Source organism: Patella vulgata, chromosome 6 (assembly GCF_932274485.2).
Source record: "Patella vulgata chromosome 6, xgPatVulg1.2, whole genome shotgun sequence".
Taxonomy (NCBI): Eukaryota; Metazoa; Mollusca; class Gastropoda; family Patellidae; genus Patella; species Patella vulgata.
In genome coordinates this window covers 21,553,722-21,581,214 of record NC_065884.2, presented here as the reverse complement: position 1 = coordinate 21,581,214, position 27,493 = coordinate 21,553,722, and the positions used below count along the sequence as shown (strand labels likewise).

Sequence of the window (27,493 nt, the reverse complement as noted above, 5' to 3'; positions counted from 1 at the left end):
CAACATTCATAAATATCAAAAAGATCTGATGGTAAATGTAGTGTGCAGGATAAACCGGGGAGACAACATTAAAGGACTACATTTCAATGTTGGCATATACATGTAAGAAGACAAAATATGATCAAATTATATAGTACAGTATTATGAGACATATACATGTAACTATATTTCCATAGACTAGAGGCCAGTCTTAAGTGAGATTTGCACATGTGTTTATTTTTTACATATATGTAGATCTGCTTACGTGAGTAAACTTGGCAGTATGAATGTTTTTAGTTCTGTGCAAAGTTACTCCAGAAATTTGCACCCGATCTGTACTATGTGCAAATTTACTACAACATATAAGAAATGCATTTTTTCTTGCTACCTGTGCAAATCTGGCTGTAAGAACACACATCAAATTTACACACGATAAGCAATTTCTCCGGGATATTGTATCATTTTCATTTTAAGTGGTTACCATTAGCAAAGCCCCGTTGTTGAATGTTGAAATTTGTTTTAATTAATGAACAAACTCAAATCTGTTAGACCATTAAAAATGGCAAGCTCTAAGAAGTTCAGAGAAGTCAAAAAACTTGGATCAGCTTTGATCGATGCAGAAACAAGATGCCTTTTGGCTATTTGGGAAGAGAACAGCATTGAAGAACAACTGGAAAACCCCAAATCACATAATGGCTTTATTTAGAAAACTGTTGACTTTCCAACACCAAAAAGATTATCAACTGATCTGTATGAGGCCAATGATACACTCCCAAAGGCTCCTCTGCTGCATTTTGGGAAGGGGACAGCTCATCTCCCAGTCTTCTACAGATGAGGGTAAATGTTTCCTTTTTCATCCTGAAGTGTTTGTCGCCAGTCTGAGTCCTCAAAATGTTGCAAGACAATATTGTCAAACCCAATATTGTCAAACCATTCTATTGACCCTTCTTTCCACCTAACTCTCCTACCTTTTTTGAATCTTTCTGTGTCTTTTGAGTCTTAACTTTTCCAAGCCAATGGCAAACATAGGTTGCCAGACAACAAAACATACACCCACAGCAGATAAATCGGGTTGTTACTTATTTATTCTTTTGTAGGTAATTTACAAGACAATTTCAAACAGTTCAGATTGCAATTTTCGGCATTTGAGGGTTCACAAGGATTTAAAACTGAAACAAGGGCCTTAACTCTGGAAGTAATTTACAGAAATTTTTGAAATTTCGACAGACTTGATCGTTCCACCATTTTACATAATGCATATAAATTTCATATCGGATGACAACTTTTGTTGCTTGAGTGTTCACCTGGTTCAACAAAGTGATGGGGTTTAATGTCCACTTGACACAAACTAGGTCATTTTGGGACTAGCATATGGTTCAAGTTTATTTCAATAATTTGCTTGCACGTTGGGGTCTTTAGCAGTGCGAGGAAACCAGAGGACCAGGAGGAAACCCACGAGGTTGGCCAGGCGATACTACTCTTTGTCACGTACAACCGGGGAACAAAACCACGACAGTTGACTGAATGACAGACCTTATGATGAAGCGTGCACATGTTAACCATTCGGCCATTTAACCCCCTGAAATTCCACAGGATTCTTCTTTTCAATAATTTAACTGATGCATATAAATTTCATACAGATCAGATAACTTTCGTCATTCGAGCGTTCATACGGTTCAACTAAGTGAAACAATGAGATTACTCCAGAAGAAATTAACAGAAATTATTGAAATTAAACAGGCTTCTTCATCTCACTGATGTAAACAACATATATCAATTTCAAAATAATCAGATGATAAATGTAATCTGTACAGTTTTCACAAGAAATTGTGGACAACGGATGTACAGACATACGGATGGAGGCAACAGCAATGACTGTTCTTGTTCACTACACATACTCATGGTATTAAAAGTCTATGAATTCATTGCACAATATTTTTGCTCCAGTATATACAATAATGAACCATGTAAAGTGTTTATTCTGCTGATTTTCCTGGCTCACTAGGCTGGAGGTCATGTTTTCAATCCCTGCATGGGCCAAGAAAGTTTATCAGGATTTTCCGATGTGGTTTCCCCCTTGTCAGTGGTGCAGGACAGCTGTCTAGTTATTTGTCTGGAGGTCGGGTGTTCGATCCCTGCAATGGTCGAGAAAGTTCATCCAGATTTTCCAGCGTGGTTCCCCGTTGTCAATGATGCGGGACAGAGGGCCTGACAAGGACAGCTGTCTAGTCATTCGGATGGGATGGAAAACTGAGGTCCTGTGTACACACTGGCATGCAAGTAAAATATCCTTTGACAGTTGGAATTCGATATGAGTAGGTTGTAATGCTGCTGTCCGGGCAAAATTTCACTCATAGTACATTGTATGCTGTATGCCCGTCTTTATTAGCCCAGTTTGGAGCAGAACAGTAGGACGTTAAACCCCATTTCATTTTACAAAAAAACCCGAGGTCTTGTGTATACATTGGCGTACACGTAAAAAAGATCCCATGGTAGTTGAAATTCGATATAAGAGTAGGCCAATAGTGCCACTGCCCTGGCAAAATTTTCCTCACAGAACACTCTATGGTGTATGCCCAACGTCATTAGCCCGGTAGGAGCAGAACAGTAGGATGTTAAACCCCATTTTATTTCATTTCTCATTTATTTCTGTATTATTCAGATTGGACACACAATAAATTATTCTCTAAACATCATGAAACAAGGATCAAATGACCATGACTTGTTCATTTTGAGCACAATTTTGCAAGAACAAGGGGAGCATATCTACAATCACCATCATATATAGGAGGATCAAGCACAAACCAATATTAAAATTCTCTTATAAAGTATATATACCTGACTATAATAAAATACAAGATACTACACAAACCATAAACTACAAAGTTAGAAATAAAATCATAACTAAAAGAAAGGGCATCCAAATAAACTTCACCTGCACTGTGTGTGACATGTTCTCAGCTTGTTAATGACTATCACCTACTGACAACTATAACCACTACTAACAAGTTCAAATAGGTTACTATATATAGATAGAAACAGCTGATAATGAGACAGATCATTTACATCATATTATCCATTATAATATCTACTGTATACTTATCATCTATAATTCCTATGTAACAAAAAACAGTATTATACTCTTTAGGTATGACAGGTGTTCCTGTTTTTCTATACATGTATATGCATGAGAAATGACATATGAAATGACACATTTGACTTAATGTTCAAACTTCAAGGGTCAAGTACCCAGTCCAAGAATTAGAACACAGTTCACAATGTCAATCTCTACTTGTAAGTGACAGCTACTTTTCAGTGTTTTACATAACTACATGTAAGCAATTTATTATTTCTCATTTCACACTAACAAATTTTTGTTTACTTTTGTAGTTTTAAAGTTTAAAATTAACTTAATATCTCTAAAATAATGTTTTATGATCTTATTACGGCTTCTGATGGTCATTGGCATATTTCAGACAATATCTAACTTTTCAGGGCTTAATCCATGGTAAAATGTACTTGAACAGTTTAATATTTAATTATTAAAACAAAATCTAAACATAAACAGAAGATAATCCCCTGGCTTGGATTCAGTTGGATTAAAAAGAGGCCCATCAAAAGATTTGAAAAGATTACAGGTGGCACTGGATTGTTTTGAGCATATCCTGTTAATATCATCTGCAGAGGTTGCAGAATGTGACAAATTTTCAACCCATCGGCATCCTAACTTTGTAAATACTAAACAGTACTGAAGCATTTTGGCTTGATATTCATTTCAGACATGCATCTTTCACGATATTGTGGTTGGATAGGGATTAAAAATCTCTCAAATGACAAGACTTTTTTTAATTTAACTCATTTCTACAAATTTAAAAGATGTATGTGATGTTGTATTCATATGGTGGACTTAAAGGTCATTGGTGAATATCAAATGTTGCAAATTACATTTATAGTAAACACACATTTAAATTTCAATAGGGTTTCCCTTTATACCCCTATAACCAGTACAACCAATTTTTTTCTGTATTGTGTTCACAGTCTTTAAGGTAGCTAAGTCTCTAACTCAATATCATCAAAAATCTTTGACATTGAAAACACAAATTATTTGTCAATTCAAATCAACATTGGTCTTGTGATCTTACGGGGAAAAGATGGGCTTCTGATATCCAATATTCAAGACAAAATAAACATTTTACCATTGGTACACGAATCGTGTACCATAATGCGTTTCAGTGCCATTTGGAACACAGGACTCAAAGAACAGGGCTAGACATATTCCACAAGTCATGTCAAATGGTGACGCTATATTCTTATCTGGAGAGCATGCGCAATAAATACCATCGGTGTGACTGGAAAAAACAGACGCTAAAGGAACCGAACACTTGACTCGACTCTCAAATATGTAACCATGGAGAAACACTATTGACAATCATGAACAGCACTGGATAATCAATTGTAAATGTTTTATTCCGCAATGATGGCAAATTAATAATTTCCCCTTGTTCATATTCCTGTGGTCAAGGGAGGTAACTCTATTAAGCGTTTCTTGAAATAAGGATATGAACACTTGACTCGACTCTCAAATATGAAATGAATGAAATGAAATGGGGTTTAACGTCCTACTGTTCTGCTCCTAACCTGGGCTAATGAAGACGGGCATACGCCATACAGTGTGCTATGAGGGAAATTTTGCCCGGGCAGCGGCACTATCGCCTACTCTTATATCGAATTCCAACTGCCAAGCGATCTTTTACGTGCATTCTAATGTATACACTGGACTTCGGTTTTTCGTCTCATCCGAAGGACTAGACAGCTGTCCTTGTCAGGCCCTCTGTCCTGCATCACTGACAAGGGGAAACCATGCCGGAAAATCTGGATGAACTTTCTCGGCCAATGCAGGGATCGAACACCCGACCTCCAGGCTAGCGAGCCAGCGCCTTACCTCTCAAATATGTAACCATGGGGAAACACTATTGACAATCACGAACAGCACTGGATAATCAATTGTTAATGTTTTATTCCGCATTGATGGCGACAATTTTGCTGTCAGTCGGTCTTTTTTTATGGTCAAAATGTCTTATCTTTCCTGAGAACCATGACTGTGAGATAGATGACTGAAAGTATTCTCCGTGGGGAAATTGAGGGTGCAAATTTTGATTTAAATCACCAGCAAAATCCATGCTTTAACAATGAGTACATTTTCCCAGGAGTTACATCTAGATGAAGTCACAGAATTATTTGGCTGTTAATTCAAAATCTTATTTTTTGTTTTTTTTATTAAAAGTTAAATAAATATTAAATTTATAATAATTTTGTATGTTTCTTCAAGTAAGAATTTAACAAAATAAAAACAAAAAACACCCCTCCCCCACCCTCCCCCCGCATCAATTGTTTTTAAAAGGTTAATAATTCAACAATTGCACCAAGTTTTAAATTGTTTTATTCATGACCTTTGTCATGTTCATTAGATTTCATAAGTCCAATAGTAAATGGGAAGATTTCTCTGAAATTTGTGATCAGGACATTTTGAATTTCAATAAGGTTCTATCTTATAACCACAAGAACAATTACTGCATAACTGAGGATGACAAAGGGAAATAACTCCAGTTAGCCAAAGAACAGTGATTGATCACAGCTTTCCTTGCCCCTGTTACCCATACATTGCTGTCTGGGAATTTTCAACCAAATTTCCACTTAGGATGTAAGTTTAGAGGAGCTGATTCCAAATTTATAAAATTTTGTATCACTTTTTTTCCATCATTATCAATCGTATTGAAAATAAATTGATCTTCTTGAAAATCTTATCTGAAGGTGGTTTTAATATAATATTCACAGGTTAATGTTATATTTTAGTGACAAGGAGCTGAAGAAGAATGACAGTTCAAAGACCAAAGGTATACTATAAATGAATATAGAACAAGCTATGGTCATCAATATTTGATGAGATATATTCTGGTGTAACAGTTTGACTCTGTATACAGTTTGCATGTACACTGAAAAGGCATTTGAGAACTGATTTTTCATTATCTGCTTGAGAGATTTCAATAACACAATTATTGTTTATAATTAGTTTAAATCACAAGATTCTACAATGTAACGACATATATAAAATTTAAAAAGATCAGTAGAAAAAATCTTTAGATAGTTCACAAGAAATTGGTGAAAATGAATTGGCCTTTTCATCTCATGAACATTAGTACTGTGTATTAGTTAAAAGCATCAAGAAGAACATCAACAAGATTTTTCAAAGGGATCAATGACAATAGTATACCGATAACAGTAATTATTGGACATTGCTAAAAATCAAGAACTTTTTAAATATTGATGGGCCATACAAAATGGACTTCCATTGCTTTATTTAAGGAAGTATGGCTTGATCCTTTGTTTTTTTTAATCTGGTGAAAAGGGTATGACTTTGTTTTAAAAGATGCATTGGGGGTTAAGTAACAGTAAACAAGGGTATTGTCTTTGGCCAAAGTTGTAGCAGTCTGCTAGAATTGGAACACACATTTCATGAAAGAGATGTATTTCCTGCCCGCTAATTCCGTTAACTGTTATGATACTAACCGTTAGTGAAAAATATAAAACTCAAACTTACATTTATCATTGCATTTGAAGTTATACGGAAGAGTGTTGCTCGCTCATTGACAGCCTTGACCTTGCTATGAGATTCAGAGTGTGAATCTAACTGTTCAAGTTCTGATAATGTTTTTTGTAAAGCAGCTCCGTGTTTAGCGATTAGATCGTTACACGTGTTGAGATCTTCTAGTTTGCTGTTCAGTGATCGTAGTGTAAATTGTAGTTCATTTTTATCAGGTTGTGGCTCCTCTTCATCACTTTCTGTAAAATAGAGAAAAAAAAATCACATTATAGCAAGTGACAGAGAAATGGGTTTAATACACTCAATGACTCAACACAAAGTGGGTAATTTGGGAAATTTTCGTACAGGGGAATTTAGCAGTGGTGGAACCTGTAGAAAAGCGATGAGTTCAGACTGGCAACCCAACTCCTAGTCTCATACAGCGTGGGATTGAAACCATTACACTTGCAATGATGACATACGTTGTAGTTTAAATGTATTGTTTAAAGCACATGCATTATCTGATTCCAAGTACTATGCATTTTTCTCCTCTTTCTTTTCTTTTTGCAACCAAAGACATTTTCAAACATAGCATTGCTAATCACGTAACAAAAATCTAGTAGCTTTGCAAAAGAATGCAGCCTGGACATTAACACCTTCAAATACAAGAATAATTTTTTCTCCCTTAATTGACCGCTTGCATTCATGAACCAGTAGTTTTGTTTATAAATATGGTTCAGATACAAAGCTTAACGTTGCCACACTTACAGGGTTTGAATACAAAGCAAATAAGAACTAAATAGAAGTTATAACATGGGTTAGCATGGCAACTTTAATCCATGTGTGTTGAGAAGACTGGATACGTTGCTCATTGAAAAGCAAAACTCTGACAGTGATCATATATAAGACTAATATGGACAATCTTAAAAACAACAAAAGAATATTAAGTAGGAAGTTCTAACAGTTGTCTGAGGTAGTCGGTTTATCCCGGCACAAAATGATTGGTAGTCAAGAAGCTGATCACTGACAGGCTCAGACAACTTGCCGTCTAGTAATTCATTGGAAACCTATCACAGTGGTTTTAGACGGTTGGTTGGGACCACAATAAAATATTCTAGGAATCTTCCACACAGAATTTAGCAATTTTATTTCCTGAAGTATACATTGGATTACACCTTTAAACAGGCATTATGCAAGAGCTAATTCTGCCTATTGCAGGTCTTTCTTTAGGCCTTAAATGTTATATAAACTATTAATTAGACAAAACAAGACCATAATAAACTCTCGATGCCATCTGATTTTCAACAGATTTGAATCTGATCCACGGTTCAACGGCAGTTGATGATTAAGGATAAAAATGGATAATCAAGACTTTGTTTATTATCGTAACAATGGTAACAATGACAATGGAGGCTACAGTGTTTTTGAAATGAGAATTTTTCGGATCAGAGTGAATTAATTTGACTGAAATTTTCAGCATATTCCCTTTACATTATCTGTTGTTTAACTATTATACAGAGAACTGTCAGCTCTTTATCTAATCTTCCATAATGCTGCTTTAAATAACATTGAGCATCAACAGAAACACAATCAAGTAGAATGATATAAAACTCCATAAATATCACTTTGAAATTGTATTTTCATAGTTACATTATCATCATTGATGAGGGACAAGTGTATTCAGATATTGACCCAATCGCATGACTAAAAGACATTTATCATTCATCAGTCATGCATTGCTAAGCAACTCAGTTCTAAAACTAGGCAAATACACCATTGTAATGAACATCAAATTTCACAGTTTTCAAATAAGATTTGTAACTTGGTAACACACAGGCATTTCAAATCATTATAATCATAATAACAGTGTATTCAACTATTAGTTAAAGTAGAAGATTTGCCATTGCCATGTATATAAAACTGTATTGAAGTAAATTTCTAATTATTAAAACTTTCATTAAAAATGTAAAAATAAATTCATGATCAGAAACTCTCAATCTGATTAAAACACACATCCTATTTCATTTCGTTTTTTTTATAGTTTAAAATTTTGTTTTACTAGTCTTTACTACACTAGGATCTGGAAGAGTTTTTATCATTGACGTGTTCTGGATGGTGTTAGGGATTAGCCAATGAAATGGTCTGTCACGACGAGCTTTAGGCGTAATCTATTAGAAACATCAATGCTGATTGGTTAATCAAATGTCTGACGTCATAGGGTCAAAAGCTGCTTGTATGACCTCTGACGCGACCTATTGCTACAAACTGTCAGATCTTCATGTAGTTTAGGCAATCGAAAGTATAAAAAAAACGAAACGATATATATAGAGGATATTTGTCGTTTTAGAGTGAATAACATATTTTATTTCATCGAGAAGCAAGAAAACTTATATTTTCACGAATGTGTAGCACGAGTGAAAATATAAACGTTTTCTTGCTTAGAGATGAAAAAAGTATGTAATTCACGACAAATGTTCTATTTATTTTATGATTTTACAATCATTTTAGGTAACAACAACTAGCCAGTGGAATAACACTTTTATTTCACTGATAAAACGCGGTATTCCACTACTGATCATAAAATAAAGATCTGTATTTTAATCAGATTGAAAAACTCTGAATTTCTGGTTTGTTGGAATGTTAATGCAGAAATAATTTACTCCATATGAGCAAAAACTGTAAATTTCCTGTACATTTCTTTTGTATGGCCATATAAACTATTTCTGCAAATTCAAAAATAAATCTGTCAAGAACTGCAATCTGTAGTGTTCATGACAAAAAATTAAAGGTCAGATGGACAGACAACAATAACCATATAATATATTGTGGGTGCATAAAACCCACCAAGACATTCAACAGATCAGGATGCAATACAATCCATTAACCCTAAATTGCATCAATACGTCACACTATACTATTATGACAAATCCTCTTATTTCTACTCTTCAGCCTATTTAAATAAAACGTCACATAAAGTTATACTACTGGGTAACAATTTTTTTTTTTATCCTATTCTCGATATTGGACATTATTTGAATATATTATTTTGTAGTGCTTTAACTACAACAGATTATTTTTTGATGTATTGAACCAGATGAAATTAAAATTGACAGCAGCTGTTCAATTGTAATTATTGATTTATTCATTTTACACATGATGGGACATTACTAGCCAATAAGCTTACCAGATAAATCAACACATGTATTATGTATGAAACTATCTTAATTATACAACATAACAGAACCTAAGCAACTAACTTTACTCTATAATAAGAATAATCTAAACCTTAATCTGAAAACACCTATACAGATACTCTATAGTAAAATCTGGGCAAATATAAGAATATATGCCAACAAACAACAGCAGTGTCTAGGACTAGGCAGCAGCAGCAGGAGCAAAAGCTTGTCCTTAAATAGCTCTTTCTCTCCAATAAATATGGACTTATTTTGTAAAATGATCTAGTTTGTACAGATGTCAAATACTTTTAAATAAACTGACTTGTCGAGTAATGAGGTACACCCTGGTACCTAATGTGGCTACTCTTTTTGCGCAAGCGTTTAAATTCAAATGCTCACATACATGTAATATAATCAAGTATACAGGGTGCCTAATTATTGTCTTTGTGTATAACATAATAAAAGTCTTTTTTTCTAACCTTACTACCTGTATTGTTTCCATTATCATATATCCAGTTACATTACAATACAAAGTGATTGCAATTGTGTCAAGTACCAGTAATCATCAATAGATCAGTTTATTTAATTTTTTTTTAATTTTTTGCCTATAAAGTGAGTGAGAGAGAAATGGGGTTTAAAATCCACTTGACACAAACTTGGTCAATTCGGGACTAACATATGGTTTAATTTTTTTCAATAATTCGCTTTCGCGTAGGGGTCTTTAGCAGTGGGAGGAAACCGGAGGACCCGGAGAAAACCCTCGAGGTTGGACAGGGGACCCTACTCCTTGTCACGTACAACCAGGGATTCAAAACCATGCCAGTTGACTCAATGACAGGCTTTATGATACAGCGGGCACGTGCTAACCATTCGGCCATCCAACCCCCCTTTTTGCATATTAAAAATAAGAACATAAACTATACAGAGGTGACCTCTAAATATGTTATTATAAATTATTTTTATATAATATTACAACCAGACTATTTCATTGCAACCTATTCAGCCATATTCTGGATAATTAGATACAGTGCTTTACAGTCTAGTTCATTAGGAATATGTTTACATAATTAAATTATTAAACAGTTAATGGTACATTCTGATCGATTGCCATGGTGGAATATGCATGATGAATATCTTTGTTAGTTAACATCCCAAGTTGTGGTCTGAATAAATACTGGATTCATTTTATCACACACATTACAGAACATATCCTTATCTGTATAAACATTTAAAAAGATATTTATCACTTTTAAAGGAAGCAAGTCTGTATCTCAATATCATCCACTGTCTTCGACATAAAAACAAAACTTTTTGGTCAATTTAAATCCACATTGATGTTGTTATCTAACCGTGAAACGATGGGCTTCAGATATCCAATTTTTAAGACAAAGTAAAAATTTTAAAACTGGCACACAAATTGCGTCCCAGAATGCTTTCGAGTATCATTTGTAATGAAGTGACTCAATGAACGAGGCTAAACATATCCCACAGGAGAATACTACCGGTGTAGACTGGAAAACTCCACAATACCCTGGGTTAATTCATAGGGTTTCCACGAATTCAAATTATCTGCCCTGGACTTGATTGTAGCTAAAGTCTACGAACCAATCAAAAACCAGTTTACAAACCAGGCGTTCCTTTTTATAAGGGTATTTAAACCTATTCATGTCCATTTACTGAATGGTTTATGTAAATAATGTATATATTTCTAATTCATTTACTGGTATATTTAATTGTATTATCAAAATCTGTGGTATGTTTCGCTGATTTCAAATATGTATAACATCTATATGTGTGACTTTTGTTATTATTATTATTACTACTTGTTCTTTGAAATGTTTCATTCTGTTATGTTTATTATTGAACTTATACTTGGCAATTTGATTCTAAATAAAACTCTTGAACCTACATATATATAAACACTTGTCCAGTCTTCATTAATATATTATATAATAATTGTTGTTTTTTTTTGGTTTTTTTATAAACAAAATTTTTATTCAGGATGTTTGAATGGGATTTGAGAACAGGATTAGCCTATGTAAAACCCCTCTCCCTAGATAATATACATACATAGTATCAAAACAAAGGAACAAAATGGGTGTTGTTAATAAATATGCATTTAGTATAATTTGGACTTCTCTCATTTAGGCTATCTTCTGTCTAATTCCTAAATTTGTCTCTTGAAGGGGAGCCTTTGTGTATGGCTTACTTTACCCAAAGAGAGTTACTTCCCTTTGCTAACTTCCTTTACAATTACCGATTTATGGGATCGATCTATAAAAATAGCACAATCATCAAGGCGAATAACTTAAAAGCGTATACCCCCCCACCCACCCATATATTAACCCAGGGGTTAGTGGAGTAGAACGGAATGAGACCACTGGGGATACCGAGGATAATTACATTATATGCGTTGCGACCAATTTATGTCCATTTAGCTCCTTTAGATAAATAAGGGTATAACAAAGTGAAACAAGGGCTATAACTCTAGAAGTAATTAATGGATATTGCTGAAATTCAATAGTTTTCATTGTTTTATTATTATGTGAATTTCATACAGGTCAGATGATAAATTTTGGCAATAGAGCGTTCACATGGTTCAACAAAGTGAAACAAGGGCAACAATTCTAGAATATATTAACAGGAATTGCTGAAATTCAATTGGATTCTTTAATTTACTAATGGATATACATTTCATACAGATCGAACGATGAATCTTTTCAATAGTGCATTCACAAGATTGAACAAAGTGAAACAAGGATCATAACTCTAGAAGTTATTAACGGAAATTTCTGAAATTCAATAGGATTATTTGTCTAACTAATGTAAATAACAATAATAACATGTATAAATTTCAAAAATATCAGATAATAAACATAGTCAGACAAATGGACGAAGACGACAACATATTCGTCAAATTTAAGACCACCGCTATTACTTGGTTTTAAATAATTTACGATCCATACTTTATAAAGTGACCAAGAAAAACAGAGTGAAAGTAAATAAAAGAATAAAATATATCTGACTAATTAAGTCATTTTGATCATAAGACAATCATGTTTTACACTGTAAAACTGTGTTTGGAACTGTCTCTGACACTTTGAAATGACATGTGCTGTAGGCTTATGCATCAGAATCCATTCAAATATACTGAAGTGTATATATACCAAATAGAATAACTCTTAACTTATCAGAAATCACATAATCAGTCATATTAATTATGATTTGCAGTAAAAAATAAGTGTCCAAAGACAAAACCAAAGTAGTAAAAACATATATTTCATTTAAATTTATATAAAGAAATCAGCAATAAAACAATTTTAAATAAATCTGTGCTTTGTAATCAACTCTGACTTTATTGGAAGTTTTGCAATATTGCAATACTGCGAATCAATCGCTGCCAAAATCTGCTTAGTGTGTTCGGTGTCATTTGATAGAATTTCTGTTCACCCGAAGCAAACATGTTTGATATATTCGCCTTGTGTGAGGGGGGTTGGATGGCTGAATGCTTAGCACATGCGTGCTGTATCATAAAGTCTGTCATTGAGTCGACTGGCGTGGTTTCGATTCCCCGGTTGTACGTGACAAGGAGTAGGGTTGCCTGTCCAACCTCGTGGGTTTTCTCCGGTTTCCTCCCACTGCTAAAGACCCCTACGCGCAAACGAATTATTGAAATAAAATTGCACTATATGTTAGTCTTGAAATGACCTAGTTTGTGTCGAGTGGACGTTAAACCCCATTTCTCTTCCTCTGGCCTTGTGTGTCTGGTTCACTAAAGCATTCGCATGATTTTTAAAATTAATTAGCCAATCACCAGTGATGCTGAAAAGTCACATGATTGGTTGAAGACATGATCACTGCCATCGACTGGTGAATAAGGCAGACAATTCACCTAGTGTGTCAACTCATTTGGGTGCAATTCGGCACTGTCCACCACTTAATAGTTTTAAAAAAGAATGACAAATACAATTCAAAACTCATATTACCAGTGAAAACTCTTGAGAATCCCAAGCGGAGTCAAATCAGTGAAAGATTGTCAAATCAAAAACTTTTTTTTTCTTCAAATAGTTTCGTAAAATATTAACTGTGACCTTTTCAACAAATTCCATATTAATTGAATCCCAATTTAGCTTCCATTTTATTGAACATCTTAATAGAACAAGTCTTATGAGATATATTTAAAAGAAACATCAAACTACCAGTATGTGTAATTTATTATCATTATACAAAATCTTTGTAAACTGACCATTACAATTACTTGGTTATAAAACTCATCATTGTCACATCCCTTTCTACTTACCAACTTCCTGAATACGAATAGCTTCTGATTTGGCAAGTTCTAATGCTGTCAACCATTTCTGTCGTTCTACCTCAGATGTGGCTTTTAAATAGAAACTCTGTGCTCCTCCATTTGAAATAACGAAAGTACATGAATCTTCTGCATGTATAAATGCATTAGCAAGGTTTATCGTGCCCCTACATGTGTGTGCCATTTCTGCTTGATTCCTGTAACAACAAAAGATTATTTTTAGGAAACAGTGAATTTTTATAATGATCTTTCAAGTTAATTTTGATAAAATATTTTTTACAATAAGCATTCTACAAAAATCAAAATTCTATTAAAGGTGCATTTGAATCCTCTTTTCTCTCTGTGTTGTACTACATTCTACAAAATTTTAATGAAATCATGCTTAGTGAGGACATGTGCATTGTGATATATACATGAAGACTTTTGTGAAGTTTAACGTCCTACATTTCTGCACCAGCCAGGCAATTGAAGACGGTGGCCTTACGTCCTACTTTTATTCCGAATTTCAACTGTTTTTTTTATCTACACAAGACACTGTCCCTTGTCAGGCCCTCTATCCTGCACCACATGTGCATTGTGATATATACATGAAGACTTTTGTGAAGTTTAACGTCCTACATTTCTGCACCAGCCAGGCAATTGAAGACGGTGGCCTTACGTCCTACTTTTATTCCGAATTTCAACTGTTTTTTTTATCTACACAAGACACTGTCCCTTGTCAGGCCCTCTATCCTGCACCACTGTCATGGGAGAAACTATAGCCGAAAATCATAAAAACTTTTTTGGCCAAGAGCGGGAGCACTTCACTCACTGAGTCACTGTGGCTCTGTAACCTTTTTGTTACAAAATGTTATTTTCCTGGTAGTTTGAATATGTGTTAAAATTGATGGTTACTATTTAGGACCATGACAGTCAAGGGAATATATTATGATTATTACAGCAGGGGCACTTAACAAAGTGACCATACAAAATACATCATTCAGTTCATGATTTGTTTTTAATTGAAAGCAGCTAACAGTTTTATACACAACATCTTTCATAGGTTTGGAATTCCCCAAAGTCTCCATTCCCAGGCGTGAAAATAAACTAGAAATGGCCCTTTACTACATGTACATATAGATAAACATTGCATAAGTTGGTTATTTTTCAAAGCTTAACCGCTGACAGTTCTTAACCTTTTATCTACATGTATGCCACTATATACATGTACCAGACTATACATTAAGTTCTTGTCATAATTCAGCCCAACCTGCATACAATTAAAGAGTATTTTTCACTTTAAAAAAGATTATTCAGAACAGTCAATTCATTATTATTCTGTACACGGAGAATAATTTCTATCAGGTCATCTTTTATCCATCTTCAGTAGATTTTAATTCAATTACAGCCCCAAGTGTAGACAAATGTTTCTTTAAAGTACTCAATTATGTAAATAGCATTATCAAATCACAACTCTTCAGACAGAAATATAAAGACAGTGTATTTCTCTTAATATTTCCCTGACTCCACAGATAAGACCAGGGTTCAAATTCAGTTCAATCTTGGATTCTTGAATATTTTTTCTTTAAGATTAACTGGCGTCAATTTTATATTAATATATAAACTGCAAAATATCCAAATCTTTGTTAGTAATCAGCACATTCAACAATGTCCAATCATTGCTTAACACTCTGTCAGAACAACATGTATTATTTAACTGATACTCCTATGTTGCAATTATGCCACTGATTTCTACAAGGTAAAGAATTTAAGCTTTGAGACAAGAACCTCTAGTTCAGTCAGACAGGGTTAATTTATTTGTAAACAGGATGATGTGTGAAGAAATGCGGGGGACATAAAATGATAAATCAAATGGGTTGACCCCCCAACTTCACAAAATCACAATACATTATTTTTAAAAAGTAAATCAAATGTTACATAACCAGTACACGAAAGGGTCTCTGAGTTTCATCTATTGTTGGGCATTAGCACCGTACATGTATTTATTATAGTAAACAGAAAACAGTGATTTCTTCTTTGCTATATTTTAAAAAATATGTAAATATGATATACATGTATAGGGAATTTTTATTGTGTGTAAATGTAACACAGTTTTTAGTGGACCTTGACAGTATATCCTCCAATCCCCATTTCTCTCTAATCCGAAGTACAGGACAACCACATCACACAAACAACCAAATAGAAACCCGGGAGACAAACTCAGACAAAACACACCAACACTGCAAGTAACAAACAATAAACTCAAGTGGAGGGATCCAGGTTGAGTGGGTTTTGAAACAATTTTGGTTTCTCAGAAAACTGTGAACTTTAAGTACCATACAATACAAATGTTCTTGCTTCATCAACTTAAATGATAACATGAAATTATTATTGCTCAAATGCAGTCATGTCGGCAGTATTATCATTACATTTCATGTCACCTCATTCATAGCAATTTCAACAACATTCATGACAATAAATTTAAAGAATTAAATGTTAATCCAAGTACATTTATTGTGTTAAAATTTGGAGGTTATAGCTGTTTTAACTTCAGCCAATCTGATATACAGATCTATATTTCGCCTTGTTTTTTTTTATACTTTCGATGGCCTACACTACATGAAGACCTGTCAAGTTATAGTGGGAGTTCACGTCAGGGGTTAAGAAAGCGGCTTATGACCCTATGATGTCAGACATTGATTAATCAATCAGCGTTTCTAGTGGTTTACCCACAGTTCCATGCTATAAAAGGCCAAGAACTCGCCGTAACAGACCGTTTCATTGGCTAATCCCTCACATCATTCATAACATGTCAATGATAACAACTCTTCCAGATGCTAGTGTAGTAAAATGAAACGAAATAGGTTCTGTGTTTTAATCAGATTGAACTTCAGCCAGTCGGTACTTAAATCTGTACAGTCATTAGCCTCAAAAGTCAACATTTGCTCCGTAACTGATTATATAAAATAAATTGTCACTTTGTATAGAATCAATACAAAGGTAATTATTATCTATTGATTTTGTAATAGCAGAATATATAAGTCATTGAATAGCAGTTTATAACTATATTTATTATTAAACCAGTTTTATTAAAGAGCCCACATAACAGAAGACCCAAACAATTTTCATAATTTAAATAAAACACAAATAAATTTAGAATAAATCATTTTTAAGATAGTAAATTAAAAGATTTTAAATAATTTAGGTAAGTTTACTTATCTGTATGTTAGCATAATACAAATCAAACACATTCAAATAACATGAATTTGTTGGTAGAAAATCTCAATAGAAACTTCAAATGACTATAGTTTTAATTAGTAGAGTGATCAATCAGAATAATTTCTGAATTACTATGTTTTTGTTGCTAAGAGTATCTATTGGAATTAAACAAGTTATTGGATCTGACATATTAATATTGTACATCAACATAAAGTACCACCACATATCTCTACAGGAGAGATTTTCAAGACTTTTTGTAGATTTTAGCTGAGCACTGTGATTTTTTTGTTTATAAGGATGACAAACCCGCTTACATCTGGTAGCTTGCTTGCAAGCTATTTCTGTTCTTTTATGAGCAAGAAAGCAGGAAGTTTATTTCTTAACATAATTGAAAGGCAGGATACTTTTGTCATCTAATAATGGCTGAAAATCTATTTAATTAAACAAGAAAACCATCTTCCGATATACTTGTCGATAAATAAAAATTGGCAACTTATTTTGTACACCACTAACAGAACATAATCAAAATATATGAGGACTGGTTAATCACACTTGGTGTATTATTGAACCGCTTTAATAATGAAGAATATATATGTATATTACAGTACAACCTGTAATAAACCATTTTGCTCGCTAAGGAAACCAAATGGCAGAATTTATAACCAAGGTTTATGGCATATAAACAAACATTTTAAGTTTCATCAAAATTGAAAGAGCCCACAAGCTATACATACATTTTTCGTAAAATCAAGGACCATAATCCATGAAGTTACAGTTCGATACGTGCAAAATATCGAAAGAAACCAAAAGAGAGAGAGAGAGAGAGAGAGATGGGGTTTAACGCCCACTCAACACAAACTAGGTCATTTCAGGACTAACATATGGTTTAATTTTATTTAAATAATTCGCTTGCAGTACAACCGGGGATTCAAAACCACGCCAGTCGACTCAATGACTCCAACCCCCCAAGAAACCAAGATCTTTGGGATATAAACGTATATTTCTGATAAAAATTGTGTCCTGTAGAGTGTTCACAACCTGTAGAGTGTTCACAAATAAAATGTTAACGGACTGACAGGGGACAACAATTTTTTTCTTGTGTAGTTTTATTCCTGAGGCTCCTCGCAGTGTTTCGTCGGATTAGACCTAATCCCACTTAACACTAATGTAATGGAAGCAAATGTCTGTTCCAAATTATGACCGGTCAATAGTTCGATTAACAACCAATAACTAACTGCGTACTAATATCATTCGGCTTTAAACAGCTCAAAATTGGACCATAACTTACGATATTTATAACTCCCAATTAACTAGTGCATAGCAGAATATTGCAGAAATACTAATTTTGTGACAAATGAGGCCATCAAATGGCTACAATGTAAACAATACTGTTTAGAGATGAACAATACTTTCACCGTTTTTAATACCTTAAATCACTGTCAAAAGTTTTAGCGAAACCCCAGATTAAACGAAGGGCTGTCATGTTGCTGTACTTGGGATAGATTTGATTGAACAAGTATCAGAAGTCAATCCAGGAATATGTAAGGAAGTAAGTTTTTACACATACAAAGTGTTAGATGCTATAGAAGATGGCTTTGTGATACCCATGACTTGTTTTTAACCACAAGAAAATGTGGACGTATAAAAATAGAGATAAACTCTCTCTGGTAATTACGCAGCTAGTTTGACAGTGGGAACTGATGCATGGCTTTAGTAATACCCATACAATAAATTCTTTGTAAAATCTAATGGAATATGTTGTAAATAGGTATTTTAAAAAATGACTTATTATTATGGGTGTGACTATTCTATGAGAAATGACCACATGCTATTTGCCCTGTTTATTTATCTGTCCAAAGTCCACAAACAATGGAACTAGTGAATACATTACCTTATAATAAGCTTATTGACCTTAATTACCATTTATATAGACTACTGAGAACATTTCTATACATATGTATTATTGATTTATTACAAGAAATAGATGGAATTATAACAGAGCAATGCTATACTTTAGAAAAAATAAAAGCAATCTAATTAAAATCTTATTTTTATTTCAATTTTATGGTTCTGATATTTAGCACTACACTGTAAATACGTCATACATGTGGTATACTTTGGTCATTTTGAGACTAACATACAGTTGTTTTTTCTTAAGGTAAAATATGCAATGCTAGGAAGGTGAATTTAGCCCAGACAGCAACGTTTCCTTTTACTTTTCATTAAATCCCAACTGTCAAAGTTATTTTCTGTGCACTTCATAATGTATATGTGTGGAACTCATTTTTCTTGTCAGCCCTGGAGGTGTTATCTCCAGTAACTGGAAACATGACTTAAAAAATCCCACATTTATTGTCTGCCTATGTTGTGATTTGAACCCTGGACGGTTTGTGTTCAAGCAGTTCTTGTTATGCACAGGACTACAGTTACTTTAAAAATAGTGCCCGAAGCCTAAGGTAGAGATGTGTTTTGATGTGGCTTTTTGTGTGAATCCAAAAGATATAACTTCACTGATCTTAATTTTAAAAAAAATATATAGATACAAAGAGACACAAGAAAACAAACAAATGAATTGAATAACATCTGACTATCAGATCAGGAATTTTTCTTAAAATACACATATAAAGACCTAACAGTAACACATTATGCTTGGTATAATACATTTTCAGGTAAATCTAGAAACATGATGTAGTTATTCTACATGTATAAGACTATGCCCAATGAACTATCCAATGTAACATTATCTAAAACATGGTGAAGTTACAGGTACATGCACCTTCAAGTCAAGCTCTGTAGGTAATTTTCAGGTCAGTGTGACTGCATATGCTGTGGACATATATTTTTTTACAACACATATTATATATCTTAACCAACAGGTCAATCATGTCTCTCAAACCACTAAGTTAGACTTGCCAAGTTACAAAACAATATAAATTACAATAATATCTAGTAGGCCTACCTCATTTAATCTAAACAAAAAATAAAATCAGAAACCATATATCTTTGATCTTTCCAGACAATAAAAGGATTGAATAATTTATTTTTCATGACTATCATAGTTTTAAATTGCTGACAATTTTGACAGAAACTTAGAGGCATTAGCACTTTGGGGGTTGGATCGATCTGATCTGGTAAAAAAACCATTTAAATTTGATGTTTTGAATCTGAATATATACACAGCTATATCAAGCTGGTTCAAATTAAATGTATGCAAAATCTGAGAAAAATCTGTAAAGCCATCTAAGACAAGCGAGCCACAGTGGCTTAGTGAGTAAGATGATGGTTCGCTAATCAGGAGGTCTGGTGTTCGCTCAAGATGTTGGCAGAGAAAGTTCCATATGATTTTAGGGCATGGTTACCCCTTGACAGTAGTGATGGAGGGTCTGACAATAAACAGTGTCTAGTCATTCAGATGGGACAAAAAATGAATGTGATAATGCCTCTTTAAGTTTTTGTAACATACATCTTTTGGTACCTGTTCTATTCACTATACATTTATAGAAAAAGGAACACTTCAACATATGGTTTACATGAAGCAGCCATATCGAGCCAATGTTAAAAATAGAGAATATCCTCTAATAAAAGGTTTTCAGTGTAATGTAATAATGAATTTATAGAGTGTCTGCACTCCAACCATGTGCTATAGATTTCAAAATAGTTTGGTGCATGTACATGTTGTGTACACTGGTAAATATATTATGAATGTCCTACCCTACAATATGTACATGTGCAATAATTTCAATTTTTTATTCAAATTTTCCGGTTTCCCCCCACTGTTAAAGACCCCTACACGCAAGCGAATTATTGAAATAAAATTGAACCATATGTTAAACCCCATTTCTCTCTCTTATTAAAATTTACTTCAAAAGTTCAAACAAATACCTTCATCTTTAATGATTCTACTAAAAGTCAATAAATTCTATTTAGTCAAGACACTTGAAAATTATTATACTCTGGTTAATCAACAATTAGTAATACAAAGATATTACATTGTAATAAAAGCTCAATAATGGGACAATAAGCCTGACATTTTAGCAAATACTATACAACACTGCTACATACTGAAGGTTGTTGACTATTCTGTCAAAATAAGACAAATGCACACACTCCAAGATCATCATTTTGTGAATAAAACTTTGTGCATGGATTAATATCATTCATACTATTCAAAATTAAAAGTCATGAACTAGAATTCAATGTTGGTTCATTTCAATTAATACTGAATTTGGCATCCTAATTTAATATTAATAAGACACAGTGAACATTTTAAAATCAGTACATAACATCGTCTGCTCATGGATTTTGAGTGCCATTTGAAATGAACAAAGAAAAACAAATCCCACAAGATAATGTGGAAGTAATTAACAAATAACAAAATGATAATAAAAAAAATGTGTAGAATATGATAACATTTCATTTATGATTGCACTCTCTCCATCCATATTGCATGCTCTTAAGCGCATGGAAGATAATAGCTAATCCTGATAATAAGTAGCAAACAAATGGATTTTTGAGTTCGGATTTGAACACAGCTAATGTTTGAGAACTCTACTGTATCCCCAATTGGTAAGTTATACTACAGACGCGGTCTGCAGAGACTGAAGGCTTTATCCCCATAGGATTTCAGTTTAGCTTGTGGCACAACCAATGGGGGCTTATTTTGTGAGCGAAGTGGTTGATTTAGTTGATATAACTGAATGAGGTCCGTGAGGTAAGAATCAACGAAGCAGGAGTAAACGACGGTCTTTAATTCAGACTGTTTACGTACATGTATTTCACTGAACACATTGATTAGTAAAGAAATTACAATAAACTTTGATGTAAATTTTTCACAAAATATTTTCAGGAATTTTGCTTTTCTGTTTTGGCATTCACAGAAAAAATAAATGTCACCCCCACCATAATTTTACGCTGTCACGAAAGTCATATGTCATCAATTGAATGTTGTTTTTTTTTTAAATATGGTAGGCCACATTTAAAATAAAAAAAAAAATCATGCCAGTTAGATCTGTTATCTATTTATTGCAACAAAGATTTGGTAAATTGTCTGAGCTAAATGCAAGATACACAAGTCAATCATAAAGAATCATGAGTGAAAACTCAGAAGAATAGATGACTGAACGAGTGTGGCTGTCAGTCAGTGTGTGTAAAAAGTAATGATATAGCTGTCACTGCAGTGCAAGATCATCATTATTTTGACATCAAATAGTCTGACAGGTCATTCCTACTTGTACTTCAACATAACAAAGTGGGGATCAACTGAACTTTACAATTACACCAGTATGGTTTGGGTCAGGGTTACTAGTTTTGTTTTCTAGTTTAAAGTTAAGTAGATCTAGATTGACTTCCTCTTTTATTCTTTATTTATTTTATAAATTATCAAATACGGAATTGAAATTCAGTAACCCTAACTTGTGGGATTGTAAAGGTCAGTTGATCCAAAAGCAAATATGAATAATAATTATATAGTTATATAGACTGTATAAATGTTCGATGAACCCAGCTGATGAAAGGTTATTGACAGTAATTTTGAAGTATTTAGTATATCTTATTTATTATAAACTATACCACACCTGTAATAGGATAACAAGCCGTTCTGAAGTACAAACCATCTTTTCTGATAACCTTTCAGGTAGTTAGTCCATTTGTAAAGAAATCCCTTGTAATGGGACATTCGTAGCTTGGTTTCAGACATCTTTTTCTTACCAATTTTACCGTTAACCGTGGATATAGTGGGGCTTGACAGTTGTTAAAAGAACTTCATTTGTAAACATCAAAACAAATTTCGTCGAAAATGGCCGATGTCCACGTCACGCACGTCTAATATATTCTTCAACTTCCGTTAATAATAGAAATAGGTCTTCAATATTTTTACTTCCGAATATATATTCAACAAAATAAATGTTCAACTATATATCTAACATTCTCAAAACATCAATGATTCGTGTATCCATGGCAAAAATACAATGAAACATTGTAAATTTCTTTTACGCGGATGAATCCATAGTCAAAGTTCAAAGTTTGAAGGTCACGGACACCTGTCAGCAGATATCATTTTGGTAACTGAAGCGTGCTAATAAGCTTAGTGCAGTTCCAAATAAATACTTAGTAACTGCAGGATTTTGATAATATAGTTTCTTTACTATCCCTTTCTATTGTGGTTATTTATCCATTCCCCTAAACAAATATTCTTTCCAGAATATTGTTTCGTCTTAATCGACACTGCCGGCTATACGTCATAGGTCGAACCCAAGTTCAAAGTTTATATGGCACTTTTTTGTTTTCACCTGACTTTGAACATTTCAATTTCCACATCAAAATATGGCGCTGGATATTATAGATACCTGTCAGATAATTAAAGAAATGTACTAGAGCTGGAGGATGATAAGCTTGAATTCTCGTTAATTTTTAAACCCGTCACATTAGAATAGAATTTATCCAAAGGCCTATAAACAGACTTGTAAAGAGTAAAAGATATTAGGCTATTTAAAATTGTCATATCATATCATATAAATAAATTATGATTTAGAATGAAATTAATCTTATCTTTTTGAAATTGCGCTGTAGTGTATTTAATATAACCTATCTCTAAGAAGGAGTAGCAAAGATTTACCCCAATCCACCCAAATCTACCATTATTTCAACTTTAAGACAATATACTGGTATCGATATTTAAAAATATAGGCCTACTGTTCTTTATGCCAAATTGTCATTTTTAATATTTACAGTTGTAACATTTATGTGTCAGAATTCACCCTCAAAATGCAATTGCCAAGCAAGTTTGGAAATTGTAACCAAAGGGCATAACTTGTTTAGTGCACAAAATCGCTTGTTTGAGAATTGCATTTTGAGTAGCCTACAATTTTAAATTAAAAATGCATAAAGAACAGTAGGCTATATTATCAATAAATAGAGATATAAAATATTATATGACTTTAAATAATGGTGCATTTAGGTGGTTTTGGGTAAATCATGCTACTGCTCAGAAGACACAACTGCTAGTGGACATGTGCTTTCTTGCAATCTATGATTCCAGATATTGGGAGAATAAAATGGGAGCAGTACTTCAAAACCAGACAGAAATATTTTACTGTGACTGTGGGCCCAAATACAAATGTCAGAATTGAAAATATTTTCTTGGATGTTCATACAACTATCCTCAGTATCCTATAAAAATAAATAATTTGCCAAATATTTACCAATACTATTGACAAAGGTTAAGGCTACTTGGGAAAAGGAGCATAGCACATCATCACAATTTATTAAATAGACATTCATCCGATATGCTGATTGTTAGAATTAATGGCATATTTTGGACCAATTTTTTTCAAATAGAGGAAATCAACCAGATTTAAGCACAGGGTATATTGTGCTACCTAATCTGTTCTATATTATACAAAAGTCAAACAAACTTTTGTTAGCTATGTGAAATCCTCAAAAGATCTCCAAAATACCACTTAAACTTGGATTTTCTAAAGTAGGCCTATTCGGTTTTTTTTCAGAGTTTTAAAATATGTCTTATAATAGAAGTGAGGTATTGAGGTATACGCTATCTAGTAAAAATGTTCTGACACCAGATGAAGCAGAACTCTATGAACTGACACAACTAGCAGGTGTATTAACAGATCCTAGCGTATTTAAGTAAGTCATTTGAACAAGAGGCTTGATTTCAAGGGCATAATGTCTGGAGGATCTTTAAAAACTTTATATAAGAATGAATATATATAAGAATGAATAGTAACTGTAATAAACAGTTCTGATGAAATGAAATGCAGGTTAATGTCATATTTTTCTGCACTGCCGGGTACGGCCTATTCTTATTTCGAATTCCAACTGTCAATGGTTCTTTTACGTGCACATGGCTTATCTGAACAACTACATGTATACGTTTTCCCTGGCCATGCCCTCCATTCTGCACCACTGACAAGGGGGAACCACACTGGAAAATCACAATGAATTTTCTCAGCCACACCAGGATAAATTAAGGACCTCCAGGAATAGCGAGCCAGTTTCTTAAAGAGACCATCCCGATTTTAACACAGTCTCTGAAATAAAAGTCTGTGTACATATAAAAATTAAGCACCAAAATATAGAAGAATGGTTTATTTACCTTGTCTCAAAATTTCAACTCAAAATATTGAGTTGTTTGGACGTGAAAATCAAAACCGCTTATCCGGACAAATAACCCTTTTAAGATTTCAGCTTGGGACACCGGTCTCCATTCCAGATGAAGACTGACAGGTTTAAGTTGTTCGAAAACGTATCACGTATATTGAGGTAGAGAATTTTAAGGGATTTTATAAACTTTAACAAAAAAATTAAGCAGTTTTATCCTCCAAAATATAATCGAGATTGGCCTTTTAAACACTGAGCCATTGCTGCTTCCCAGTTCTGATGATTTAGCTGCTGGGGGGCGGGATTGCTTATGGTGTGTTGCTGGCTTTTTATCAGTCATTGTGACTTAATACAGAGATGAGAAGAAAAAAAAAATGGAAGTTTAGTTAAAATCCTACTTTCGTACACCAACCCGTCTAATGAAGTTGGGTATATAATGCAGAGTGCTATGAGAGAAATTTGTCCTGACAGCACTATGGTGTACTCTATTTCCATTTACATCTGTTATTGGATCTTTATTGTGCTGCAATTTCTGCCGGAGCTTTGTAGTGCTAAGCAATTTGATTGGTCAAGACTTTGGAACACAATAAATTCTAATGTTCAAACTTGCTGTAGAGGTGCATGTCATCAATGATGAGCATTTTCTGCTTAGGCTAAGCAGTTTGATTTGTTTGTACTTGAAACACGATAATTCAGATTCTAATCCAGTGAGAATGGTAAAAAGAGGGATAATAAAAAGACAAATGTACAAGTAATTAATGAATATTGTCTATTTATTTTGAGGTTGTGACTAGCGTGGGAGAGCGTCAGTTTGGGGGTTTTATGTGTGCTACACGCTTGATCACCAATATTCCTTCCAGCATTACCCAACAAATTAACTTCAAGGTATGACTGTTGTGCCTTTCTGGAGGGGGTAGTTTGGGCTAAAGCACTGTACTTCTGAACTCACCAATTCAGTTGTAGTTCGATCACACTGCTGTAGTATCTATTGCGCAGACTGAAACAATATTAAACTAATAGAAGCATGTCATTTATTCTTTTTCAGAATAATTCTAGATCTACTCAAGTTAAATGTGGCACCAGCAGCTATTCTTCATATGATCAAATCAATGGGTGCACCATCCAAAAGACAGAACACAACACCAGTTAAAAATTCCTCTGCCAAACCTAAAGAACTACCTATTCCAACTGGTCAAAAATTTAAGGCACACTCAAGATCTAGAGATATAAGAAAATAGTGACTGTTTTGACTTTGTTTGTTATCAGATCTGTTAAAATTTTAATGAAAGCGACATGTGAATGAATTTACAATGATTTACAAGAAGTTACATCAAACATTTCTAATTTTATCTCATTCATCTAATGATAACAACCCTATTTAAATACAGTAAACTTCGTGTAAGTCGGATCTAAGTGGACTGACCTATTCTGAGTCAAGAGAAGATCCGAGTTATCCGAAGACCGAAATTCAATCTTAGCTTGATTAGAAATAAACTGCAAGAGCCGGCCGGATAATAATTGATTCAAAGGCACATTTCAAGCTTTTTTTTGTATGGGTGAGTAGATAACTTCCGTCTTTGAAAAATCTACTAAATTTTCCTAGAAAATGTCTCATACAGCAGACAGCGAGTTTCGAATTTTCCGGGAAAACTCTATTATTGTGCCGTGTCAAATAGGGGGAGCATTTTGGGGCTCTGTGACTGGAATACCTAATCACTTTTAGACCATCGAGACAAAACTGAACATACTGCCGATCCGACTTAGGCGAAGGAAAAAAGTCGGAATTAGATCAAATGGACCGAACATTTTGATCTGAGTTGAGCGTAGATCCGACTCACACGCAGAAATTTCATAAGAAAAACGTGCAGGATCAAAGGGTCCAAACGATTTTATCCGAGTTGAACGAATATCTTATACGAATCCGACTTACGTGAAGTTTACTGTATCTCAGTGAAATGCACTTAACGACTATGGGCTAATCAAATCTGTATCCAGCTCTGCCATTAACATAATTCATGTTAGTCCTGCAACTTTCTGGGATTTCACTGTACATTTATAGAGGTTTTGCAGGTGATATTCTCCTTTAATGTGCTTTTCTTTATAAACAACATGAAATGCATTTATTTACAAATGGTT

General features: G+C 33.7%; 1 protein-coding gene across 2 annotated transcripts in view; it reads right to left on the bottom strand.

The window, feature by feature from the left end:
• Positions 1-23,062, bottom strand: part of LOC126824628 (oxysterol-binding protein 1) — a 57,915-nt gene extending 34,853 nt beyond the window's left edge. For both annotated transcript variants that reach the window (XM_050553895.2, XM_050553896.2), the window contains exons 1-3: positions 22,816-23,062; positions 14,036-14,241; positions 6,578-6,819 (exon numbers count right to left, since the gene is read on the bottom strand). In XM_050553895.2, the coding sequence (XP_050409852.1) occupies positions 6,578-6,819; positions 14,036-14,241; positions 22,816-22,937 (570 nt within the window). In that variant the 5' untranslated portion in view covers positions 22,938-23,062. The remainder of the gene's footprint in view (positions 1-6,577; positions 6,820-14,035; positions 14,242-22,815) is intronic.
• Positions 23,063-27,493: the final 4,431 nt, after the last annotated feature.